The sequence below is a fragment of the Hetaerina americana genome, unplaced genomic scaffold, assembly GCF_022747635.1.
Source record: "Hetaerina americana unplaced genomic scaffold, ioHetAmer1.1.p SCAF_1, whole genome shotgun sequence".
Taxonomy (NCBI): domain Eukaryota; kingdom Metazoa; phylum Arthropoda; class Insecta; order Odonata; family Calopterygidae; genus Hetaerina; species Hetaerina americana.
The window spans coordinates 27,265,411-27,278,046 of record NW_027286069.1 but is presented as its reverse complement, the minus strand read 5'-3'; the positions used below and the strand labels follow the sequence as shown (position 1 = coordinate 27,278,046).

At 35.1% G+C, this 12,636-nt stretch overlaps 1 protein-coding gene across 6 annotated transcripts in view; it reads left to right on the top strand.

Moving 5' to 3' along the window:
- The window catches only part of LOC139690065 (uncharacterized), a 138,944-nt gene that overhangs the window by 89,367 nt on the left and 36,941 nt on the right, over positions 1–12,636 (top strand). For all 6 annotated transcript variants that reach the window (XM_071587300.1, XM_071587289.1, XM_071587280.1 and 3 more), the window contains exons 21-25: positions 1,654–2,009; positions 5,597–5,724; positions 9,799–10,032; positions 11,269–11,525; positions 11,660–11,756. In XM_071587300.1, the coding sequence (XP_071443401.1) occupies positions 1,654–2,009; positions 5,597–5,724; positions 9,799–10,032; positions 11,269–11,525; positions 11,660–11,756 (1,072 nt within the window). The remainder of the gene's footprint in view (positions 1–1,653; positions 2,010–5,596; positions 5,725–9,798; positions 10,033–11,268; positions 11,526–11,659; positions 11,757–12,636) is intronic.

Sequence of the window (12,636 nt, the reverse complement as noted above, 5' to 3'; positions counted from 1 at the left end):
TACCAATTTTGTCAATGATTTTCATAAACACTTAAGTGAAAGTATGTACGGATATATCCTTCTTCATACTAAGAGAATGAGGTAAAATTATGTAAAAGCCATTAGTTGGAAATACTTGTTACTTAATGTGACATATTCACATATTATATCTTCTTTTTAGAAGAAAATCTTGAAAATTCTTAAATATATACTTTCATTTTGACTTGATGATCACATTGGTACATAGCAATATGTAAAATATAGGCGGTTTTCCCCAGAACTCTTTGAGTAATGGGTACAAAAATTATCCCAAATTATGTGGACATAAATTTTAATACCCCATTGAATATGGCCTACAATTTAGATAGTGTATTTTATTGAAATCCGATACCCTTCTAATTGCTGGCCAACCTTTTCTTATGCACTTGAGAGGTTAGCCCAGCTTGTTTACAGGTAGCCTTCCCTTCTCATGGGATTTTGTAAAACTATTTATTAATTTTATTTTATGACTTAGTTTGGGTGAGATTGAGACTCAGTAGTGCCTTTTCTCACCGAACCCCTGCATATTATGTGAAAGACAGTTACAAATACCCAAGCCCTTGGTGGAGGAAAACCCCCTATGCGGGATTGGAAACCGTAACCTCAGAGTTAGCATGCAAGGGCATTATCATGCTGCTACCGATGCTGTTAACTAAGGTTGGAACAGGATTGCAAAAGCTGAATTTCTAATCTCCCATACTGAGCAATTTCATTTGTCATCTATCTATGCTTCGTCTTTCATAATTATTCCTTGAAAGTTTTTTTCTCCCAACCATCACGTTGGGTCAATTGCCACCATATCAATGCCGGAATTTTTATTGGATATGTACAGCAAGAACTTCACGTTGCCATTAGCAGTAATGATAAAATTGTTCCTATATCTTGAGAGAAAAAAGTTTGTTAGCTCTAGACGTCTGACCGAACCAGGTAGACTGACGTGACCTCTGAAATTCCAATAAATGGTAATGTATAGAGGTGGATATATTGGATCAAAATGATATAGATATATTTCTATCATTAATCATTAGTTTGATAGAGGCTCACATTTTCTTTGCCAACTGAATAATATTAAAAAATGTTCAATATTAATTGAAAACTTTAAAAAAGGAGCTCAAAATTTAGTGTTTATGTCTGGAGTGCCCTAAAAAAAAATCAGATTTTTTGTCAGATTCCATGAGACAGTATTTTTCGATCCATAAAATTCTTCTTAATATTTTAGGCAGATGCCCTTCATTCAATGACCTACTCCTTAGGAATGGATGTTGCTCTAAATGGTTGTCATTAATTAAAAAAAAATGGTATTATGCCAAAAACAATAATGTTCAAGTGCTGTTTTATACAAAATGTGTATTCATGAATTACAGGGATATTTTAGCTTTTCATTTTAGAAAAGCTTGAAAAGGAATGTACTTTCGTTGTAATGGCTTAGCTTAATTTGTTGCCAAACCATTTTTTTTTTTTTTTGTAATATCCAAATTTCATCTGCTCTAGCGATGTGATGTTAATGCATGCTTATACTCTCTCCAATGTAAATTTTACCCTATGATATATATTGTCCATAAGTAAGTTCATTGTCCTAAGGTTTAAATGTTCAGAACAATTATCCATTATAAAAAGGTTTTATTTTCAATGTAGGGGTGGAGAAAATGGCTCAGACAGAGGAAGTACTCATGCTGTAGTGAGTGGTATGACTTCATCAGGGGCAACTAACCATAGGGACAGTCCAACAGGAACTGATGTTGGTTCTGGTCTTGGGAATGGCGTAGCAAAGGTGCCTTCTGTTCAGAAATTGACTGTGGAGAAGCCATCATCAGTTTTGCTGGATGGCACTTCACCACCTGTCCAAACCATCATTTTTGAAAACACAAACTACAAATCTGGACCTCCATCGTCATCAGCTGCTCAAGTCCCAAAGTTTAATAGTCACCACCACCATCACCATCACCACTCACATAAAATGCAGAGAGTGATAGATAAAGGGCGTGGAAATGGTAAGTGTGAAGTTACTGATAAGTAATGCATTCAAACAAAAGTGTTTGTATAGGAAATCATGTTTTTCATGCTCTACATGAAATTTATTCAAAGTCCATGCGTTCTGGTTTAATATGAGTTATTACTTGTAGCCCATCTTGACTGGAGTTATTTGGTTGCACATAGGTTGTGTTTTAACTACATACTTGTATATCATCATCAGTATAACAGCTTCTCTTGTCCTACATATTTACCATTAAATTTTAATAATTAACTGGTGCATTTTAATTGCATTCACTTATTTTCTTGTTTTATAACAGAAATGCCAATAATATATTGGAGTGTTATGCTCTTTAACCATTTGTGATTTAAATGGAATCTTGTAAAACATTGAGCATAAAGGCCAAATCCCCTATTCTTCCTTAGTTTGAAATTGGCCTATTTAATGAAATTCTTTAGATTTCTTGTGGATATTTTTCCTGGATAGATTTAGTCATAATTTGACTCTTTGCATTCTGGGGTCACTACAAAACTGCATTTCTATCATGTTCAATTCTTTGGTGTAGGAAAGTTGATCCATTGAACTGAAGGACTGAAAAATTATTGCTTATGCTCATGCATCGTTGTGTCATCCTTGAAACTTGAAAACCCAGTATGGGACAAATTTTAAAAAAAATAATGGAAAAAAGTGGGATTGAGCTGTAAAATCTAGAAATTTGGTGAATTCATGGTTTTTATTATAAAATAGATAATGAACAGTAGAACAGAGAAGAATATCATATGACTGGTGTAGCAATTTTCTTTTAACTAGTGGCTTTAAATATGTCATGTAGTATACCAGAAGGTCAGGAATCGTGCATCTTATCTGCATAATTAAAGGAGTATTCATGCGGTTAATCAGGTTAACTGGGTGTTGCACGATGAAATAGCCACCTTATCTATGGCTGCACCACAACATAGCAGCAATTTTGTGGCACATATGTCTTAAGAGAATACCATGAGAGATCAATACTAATAATATGAATGATTTTTTCCCTCTTCACTGGACAGCCTATTGCTATTTTCCTGTATTTTCAAGAAGTGTAGAATATTACCTAGTAAATAATAATCATTTAACACATCAGTTTTAATGGCATGATAAGCATTCATCTAAATGCTTTATCAACTAAAGCTCCAGTTTAGGATTCCAATTCTGCAAGATAGGTAATCTCTCTACAATAAGTGGAAATTTTTAATAGGTGAGTTATCATTTTGGAAACTATTTTTATTGATTCTTTAGCTACGCAGGAGTGTGCCATTTTATGAGTATAATACTGATACAGTTTACCTTTCTATATCCCTAATGATAAATATACTTCACTGGGTGCCTTTCACTCGTAACAACTAATTAAATAATCAATTATTGAACTAGGCATGGGGATACAATGAAGAAAGTTTTTTTCTAATCGAATATCTTAGCTACAATAGATTTTAGAAGAGACTGCGAAGGCCATTTGAACCATTAGAATTAAGTGGGAAATTTAGCACATTTAGTTACATTTAGTCAACTTAGTTTCTTCTTTTATATGGCCACAGAAATGGTCCACCACCAGGATATTGGGAAGATAAAACATCAGCTTAGTTAAATCCCCCCATTTTTCTTCAGCCCAGTGCCTTAGCTTTATCCATTCAGTAGTTGTTATTATTCCATGAAAAGTCTTTCCATAGGATACTTTGCTCTAGGAAAATGTGTTCATGTTTGCATTAGATACAATAAAAAAGTTCTTCCTTATTATCAAAACCATTAGCGTTATCATATTTCATTCTAGTCTCCCTGTTACAAATGGCACAGATTTGAAAATAAATTGGTATTATTTAATGGAAAGGATAAACTGGGCTTCTTACAGCCTCATTTTAGACTGACTATATGAAATAATAATTCCTTTAGCCATAAAGGGTGTTTTACCCCACTGTAAAAGTAAAAAGGAGGGGAATGCTGACTATGGCGTGGTGATTTACGGGGAAAGTTAATCTCTTTTTTTTTTGACTGAAAGGCTTTAGTTCCTACCATTTTAAGTTTTGGCCAAGCCATCCTGGTTTTTTCCACTTCATACTTAATGCAGTGTGTCCCATTAGTTTTGAGACTATGGCTATTAAAGACAAAAAAATTACAAAACAATTTTCAGCAAATGTTTTATTCAAAATACTCCCCATCAGAAGTAATACACATGTTGGCACATTCTTTCAGCTTTTTCATGCTTTTCAAAAACTCCTCTTTTGAAATACTGTTTAACTTAACTGTCACATCTTTGTGTATTTCGTCCATCAATGCAAAATGGTTCCCTTTCAAGTCCATCTTTAATTTGGGGAACAGGAAGTAGACAGTGGGATTTAAATCAGGTGTGTATGATGGGTGACTAAGCACAGGAACCATATTTTTGGCCAAAAATTGAGTTTTGATCGCCGCGGTATGTACTTACAGCTTCCTTTTTTCTAATCGTTCATAATAATGCAATTTACGATGGTTTTTGGTATCTCAGTTAGTTGTCCTATCAACCTACAGCTCGCATTATGGTGGTCCTTAAACACAGCTGTAACTTAAGCAATGTTTTCGTTACTCTTCGTGATGTATGGCTGTCCACTCCTTTCATTGCCTCCACCGTACACTCAACCATAAGCAAAAAGGTTGTATGAGAAAAACAAATTTGTACTTTTCCACAGATTTCATTCTGTGGAAATGTGTAATTCTGTGGAATTCCACGGTTTTAAATCAGTGGGAAAGTGCTAATTTGTTTTTCTTACAATGGTGAACTTCCACCAAATCTAGCTCAAATCTGTTGAAAAAAGATTATACCACCAAAAAACAGTAGTACAAGGGATAACAGATCTACCATTAGTCAATTTTAACAGTTCGAATGTTTCCATTGCACTTTTACAAAGACTTTAAGGCAAAATTTAATCACAACACATTCATTATTTTCATTCATAATTATTTTATAGCCATAGTCTTTAACCTTATGGGCCACTGACTATTCCCAAATGTTGGCATTGCTTGTCTGTAATACCTAAGTGAGTGTGTGTGTGTGTATTATTCCGCCAAAGTAGGTTCATGGTGTCTGAATCAATTTTTTTGCAAACCTTTTGTCTCTTCCTAGCTATCCTCGAAAGTGGTTAAGGTTAAAAACTTCCCCACGTACAACTTTAGGCTTAACAGAGTGACTGTTTGTGTATTTGTAAGTTCCCAAATATGGTCCCTGGCAATTGGATTAATTTCCTTGTAAACCTATTCAGGAAATACCCCTTGTGTAAATGCGAATGAATGTCTTAATATTTTGGATTTGTGTCTGCTCACTGGCGAGGGATTAAGTTTCCCTGTAAATCATCGCACCATACCAATCTCAATGTTCCCCTACTTTTTTACTTTTACAATGGCGTGAAAAACTCTTTATGGAAAAAGGAAATATTATTTAAGATAATCATTATATACAAGCTCAGGAGTTTGATGTGTTTCTGGATGTCCTAATAAATGCTGTTAAGGTCAATTAGGGTCAAACGGACATTTTCAGATATTTTATGTATTTTCAGAATACAAAGGTGAAGGTTATGTTCATTTGTGTTTCATTTCCAGATCGGAAATTGTCTGATGACTCTGATGATGGTGTTACTCTTGGATATGGAAGTGCCAAGGACTTAGGAAAAGTTGGAAGTATGGAGGTGAAGTCAGACCCAATGCAGCTCCCTTTAGGTTTTGCTAAGGTAAGAGCTAATTTTGGTGAAAGTCAAGGTATATGTTGGGCTTAACTTAAGCATTCTATCGTAATAATTATTATTATTTAGTAGTCTACCGTTTAAGGTAGGTTTTGGACACATTAAATAACACATTTTTTAGGCTTGTCTGCACAAATACTTTGATCTCTTTTTTCTTTGATCTCTTTTTTCTTTGATCTCTTTCAACTGATAATCCTAAGTACCATCATCATCAAGCTACATGTGAAATCAAACTTATTCTTCTATAGTCTTAATGTATGGCTGCCTATTCCTTTTTTGGGATAGAAACTAACAGTAATCTGACAAAGTCTTCTAGCACATTGCTCCCTCATAAAGCTGTGCATCAGTTCATAAAACCTCTTTGTCCCTTGTTTCCTTAGGCCTTCAGGGTGTGGCTAGACCAAATTCAATGTGAAATTCCTGGTGTTTTATATTTGATGTAGAGGTCATCATTGGCACCCAAATAAGCTTGACATACGTGCAGAACAGTCATAACCCCAAAACGGTCTTAATCATGAGAACAAGTGTGGAGTATAACCGAAGAGCCAAGATTTTTTGAAGTGCACGTGCTGGTTACTCTGCAACAGACGTTATTTGGTTCTTCAGGTACCTGAGATGAATACCAATTAAGATTTTAAAAATATCAAAATGAAGTTAGTGGAATGAAAATGCATGGAGATAGGTGGTTAGAGCTTAAGAATGGGTTAGAAAGAGCAGCTAAGGAGACAAAGGGGATAGTAAAGAATAAGAAGCTACGGGTTGGAGAGACTGAAGAGGATGGATGGAAGAAGAAAATGCTGAACAATGAACTTTGTGTTGAGAAAATAATAGGGCCAAGGAAATGTGATTCAAAGATCACTGCAGTCATGTGGAGAAATTTCAGTTAAAAATATAGGAACACTATGCATTGGATCCTCACTTAACAAGCACCTTGCACAGCAAGTAATTTGCGTGCCGAGCAAAAATATTTGTCCCGAAAATGACTCCCTTAACAAGCACCTTTTCACATAATGAGTGACAATGGGAGGGGAATTCCCAGATACACTACACATCTGCTACTTCTGTTTGTCTAGCACTCGTTCCGCCAGCATCTTAGCCTTGCTAGTGGTGGCATATTTTTCCTATCTTGTATACAAACATATTATTAGTGATTTTTTTGTGCATAGTTTTAAAAATGACCCCAAAGAAAATTCCATGAGTAATCATAAGAGAATAAAATTTAAAAAACAGGAAAGAAAAGTCAAATTATGGAAAATCCTGAACAAGGTGTGAGTGTAGCTGATCGAGTACGCAAATTAACGATTGGCCTTTTCTTCAAGAACATAGACAATGCTAAGGAGATAAATAATTCCAATGGAGTGAAGAGTGTCTACGCCAGGGTTATATTTTCACAACGATGTTGAAAGGTTGCTTTTCATATGTTTAAAGAAAAAGCAACTGCAATGCGACACCTTTAACGAGAATTGAATGAGAACTGGCAACAATGGCAATGTAAGACATGGTGAAGCACCAAGCTCGGAGTAGCAGAGAACTTCATCAGTGACTTCAAAAAGCTCGTAGATTTGAGGGTAACATCCCAAAACATGGTTTTGATTGTGACGAGACAGTTCTCTTTGGAAAGAAGATGCTGAAGCAAACCTATATTTGTGCACATAAAAATGGAAGAGAATGCATTGCCCAATCACAAGGCAATGAAAGGCTGTCTCTCGCTGCTAATTTGCACAAAGGCAAGTGACAATTTGAAAAATCCTTGCTTGTTACTATCCAGAAACTCCACGAAGCTTCAAGAAGTGTTGATTCCAAAACAGCAGGCAAAATGTGATTTGGAAGTCATGGGAAACTATTGCATCATACCATGTGTACGAGGTGTCAGCAGTGGTGTTGCGTGCCATAAATATATTTTAAGACCATTCTGAGTCTCATTTATATCAAATTTTGTGTTTCCTTCTTTAAGCTCTCGTTTTATTAATCTCATGTGTAATGCATAGTTTCCTTGAATTTTTCCTATCAACTCTTTGTATAGTATTTTTGTAACTTTCAGTTTTTCTTTTTTTATGTTACTGTCATTCTTTTACTGTAAAAATTTTTATGTCAACGCTTACAAACCTTCAACTGCCTCCTGCGGTGTTACTCAGAAATCCAAGGCCATATGTAATGTCAGCCAAACATAAGGTGTGTCTCACAGCCAAGGTATGGCCTTAAGTGATTCTCAGTGTCAGGGGTTTATCTAAAGCCTCTAACTTAAGCTTTTAGTCTTATATCATTTTCATAGGTGCACATGGTAACTAATTTCAATATTGTTCTTCAAAATTACTTATGTACCCACCATCAATTGAATCATGTGACATCTGTTCAAATTACATAACATGGTCAGACACCACAGAAAAGGCAGGAAGATAATCTGTTGTTGAAAAGGCATCATAGTAAAAGAAAGAAAGTGGAGAGTGTTGGCCAAGACATCTATGAACAATGTTATTTGACATAAGTTAAGGTTGATTGTTGGTGTGTTGACCTGAATAATGACCCAGTTCTTTGGATCATCTTGTACCTTTATTTATGATATTCTATCGCTCACTATTTACTATACCTTTTCCTACCTTTTTGTTCAATATCACTGCCAACCCTTGTTGGCTCTCTCCACATTTTCTGTATATTAGTCTATAACTATTACTCAAGTAATCCCCGCTATCTTTACAATACACATTGCACAGCTCTAAAACATACGAGGGTCATCCGGAAAGTAGTACCCGTTCGTGAAATAAAAAGACAAAAGTAAATATTAACAAACATAAAAAATTTTATTTGAAAGAGGATACTTTAAACTACTTCTCAACATAATCTCCAAGCAAATTAAGGCATTTGTCATAACGTGTGACAAGTTTCTGTATTCCTGCTGCATAGTCCTTCGCCGCCAGCTCATTGAGATACGCGAGGGACCCATCTTGCACAAATTTTTGCATAATGCAGATGGTGTTTAACAATTTCATGAACAATTGTTCGAGAAACATTGGGAAAATGCTCACAGATGTCATCAATTGTGACGCGCCGATCGTTCCTCACGAATTCGTCAACTGAGCTCACCAGTTGGTCTGTAATGACAGACGGTCTCCCCGAACGCTCATCGTCGTGTGTGTTCCCCCTCCCCATGTTGAAGTTGCGACACCACCGCCGAACAGACGACTCGTCCATTACATTGTCTCCATACACCTCCTTTAATTGGCGATGAATATCACATGGGCGAACGTTTCTTGCATTGAGGAATTTAATCACTGCCCTCACTTCACAACTGGCGGCGTTCTCAATTTTTTTAAACATTGTAAACAATCACAGAAACAACACAGGCAATGCTAGCGTCACGCAACTTGGCTCAGAGAAGGCAGACAAGCCACTGAAGCTATCTGACCTCGTCCAGCGGCTACTCGCGTCGTCAGCACTTCATGCGGCACGAACGGGTACTACTTTCCGGATGACCCTCGTGTGTGTATATATATATATTTCCTATTTTCATGTCCCAATTTATATTTTCTAATTTTCCTGTCCTCAACATTTTCATAACATTCTAAGTGCCAATTCTAACTGTTTTTGCCCCCTTTTGTCTTCTCTGCTGCTGCTGTCGATTCCACTTTGTAAGGATTTTACCAGTGACACTCAATTATAACAAATTTAGTGTTTTAAATCAAATATAGTTTTATTTTCAGTAATGCTCTACCTATTCTCAAGTCATACTTCTTTTGGTGTATTTTGTTGCTATTTAGAGTGTATATAAGCAAATTATTCAGAAGACCTCTTAATTGAAACGAAATAAATGGTAGAAGAGTTTTTTCCTCTAAATAGCTAATACCAAAGGTTTTTATCACAGTTTTCATTTGTGTAAATGAAAAACTGGACATTTACCTCTTTTGCATTTATTTAAGTTTGCTTTTACGTATTATGTGTAAAACCGCTGTAAAAATACACTTGTTATCATTTTTCTGTACTGTACTGGCATAATTGTATCCCCAAGATATTTAAATGTTTTTAATATACTACTTAAATTCATTTTTAAATTGAATTTATTCTCAGAATGCAGAAGATAGTGCAGAAATGAAATTGGACTTTGCTTTCCATTCGGAGCTATCTCAGCTAACAGAAGAAAAAGCACACAGTGGAGGAACCGTGAAAGGAGGAGGTAATTCTCCAGGAAGTGGAGGGGGTGGTGCAATTGGAGGGAGTATGGCCCTGCAACGGAATATGCATGCCACTTCAACTATAGGCACAGCTGCTGAACTTAATTACAAGATTGCAGCAGTTAAAACTGTAAGTTTCATTATAATTCAGTTAAAAGTGATTAGACATAGCATGAGTATGATATTTGATGTATTAAGTACTACATTCTTTGTGGTAAATGGTTACCCGGGTGCATTGTCATTATGTTCAATGCTAAAAAATCTTTGCATAAAAATGTGAATATTCTGGAAAACTTGAAAATAATACCATGGAAACCAGGAAATCATTGTTAGTTGAATAGTGGATGACCTGAGAAAGGCATCCCTCTAACTGCTATTTGTGGGATCCTTTTTTGTGGAAATACATTGTAGAATTTGTTGTCTCAGGCATAACTTTATGGAATTTGCATAACATATTGAAATGAAATAATTGACTTTTTGATTGGACCCACTTTATTTAAAAAACACATCCCAGGTTTCGTCGTTGAACGTGAACGTACCTGATGATGACGTTCAACATCAAAACCTGGGTCGTGTTTTTAAAATAGTGTGTGGAATGACAAAGTATATTATTTCATTTCAATATAAATTGTAGAATCCCTACAGTTAGGATAAGACTGCTTGCCTGAAATAAAGTAATTGTTGACCTCTGAAAGCGGTGACCATTGAAAAGATAGGAATTTTATGTGGGTCATTTGGGAATCAGTTTCAGCAGAAAGTAGATACTTCAAGGGGTGGCCATTGTATCATTTTACAAGTCTCAAGGGATTTTGTTTATCTTTTATCACCAAGTGACTGTGTGAATGGTATCAACTACCTTTCCAAAGTAAAACTAGAGCTTTTGATGGAAGTATGGGACTTAATGTTTATCTTCATTCATTTAGGTTCAATAGCTTTTTTTAAATTTACTGATTTTTTTATGAGTTAAAATGATAAGCTCACAAAGTATTATTTACCATTTATCTTGGCTCTAATGATTAATTACTGCTATAATTAATAATTGATTTTTAATTTATTTCCGAAAAGCTTTAATGTTTTTCATAATTTCATTGTATAAATTCAGAATGAACATTACCTGAATATATTTGTTGATAAATGAATATTTATCCTTTCATTGCAAATTTTTAAATAGAGAATTTTCTATGCAGTCTTAAAACTTTCAGTAGTTACAACTTTATTCAGTGGTAATGACCTCTCTGTTTTCTCTGATTATAACCAATTATCTATACTACGATTAAATCCGTAATGTTTTATTGCAATGATTTTATGTAAATTGCGGATAGTGCAGAAGGAAATTTTTTTGTTCCAATGTTAATTTAATTTTCAGTTTTGGGAAAATACACCCCCAATGCCAACAGTATTAGAGATATCAGAGAGCAATGATGGTACCAGCGGAGTGGTTGTAGCTTCTTCATCTGTGGCAGCAGCTACGTCAGCATCACCATCATCATCCTCACCATCATCTTTAGCTCCTGGGGTTGTAGCAGCTTCAGCGGGTTTTGTTGTAGATCAACCCTCATCTTCTGTAGTTGTGGTTACTGGTGAAGATGGCTCCGGTCTTAATGCTACAGAAGTAGTATTTAGGTTAGATTTTTAAAGTCACTATGATGGTAGTTGTTTGGTCATAATGAAATTATAACAGAATATTAAATTTTGAACTTGAAAGTCAAAAAAAGTTATATAGTAAGGTATAAATTAATAAAATCATTAAATTTCAGCCCTGGAACTCCAATGCAAGGCTCTAACAGTTTTGGGGTTACTCCAGCTAGTTTGGGTAAAGGAGATCCTGGCTCAACGTCAAGTAATGTTTGTAAGGTAAGTGACTATCTTTCTATTTATAACAATTTATTATTGAAATTTGATGGGCAACTGTTTCAGTATATTCCATGTTAAGGGTAGACACTGGTGGTATTTTGGATTTGCTGATACACTTACTTCATAAATGATATGTTCCTAATTTTCAGGTCTAACAAGGGTAAATGAATATCTAGAAAGCCTGACTAATTCAATAACTTAATTACCGTATTTTTCCATCGATAACACACACCTTCCTCAATTTTATATTCCTGAAATCTAGAATTTAAATAAATTCTTACTACTTCACAGAGAAGATGAGCTGCTTTTCATTGTAATTATAACATTCATGAAAGATTTTATTATACATATTGACTCAAAATTGTCTGTGCAAGGAGCTGAGGAATCAGGGGATTGGCAAGGAAAAGGATTGTGTGGAGAGCTTCTACAAACTAATCCTTGGATTGATAACTCATGCTGTTCATATTGGTTCATTGAAATTGTATTTTGCCAGTAAATTGGTTATTAATTGGGTATTAATAATTTTTAAAAATAATTATCTGACTAGTTATCTCTTGGTACCATAATCTCAACTTCGTGGAACAATGTTATTTTTCTGGTGGAAGGAGTTTTTTATAATCACTTAAAATAACATTACAGAAGTTCACTATGTTAATAGCATTGCTGGCCCGGTGGCAGCGGGGTAACGTCCTCGCCTGCCAACCCAGAGGTCTGGGCTTAAAGTCCTGTCTAGGTAGATTTTTCTTAACCTAGGGCTTGGGTGTTTGTAATTGTCTTAAATGTCAATTTTAAGGGTTATGTGGTAGAAGGGACTATTAGTGTCAATCTTGCCCATTGAAGTCAATAAATAAAAAAATAAAATAACATTCTTTATATTTAA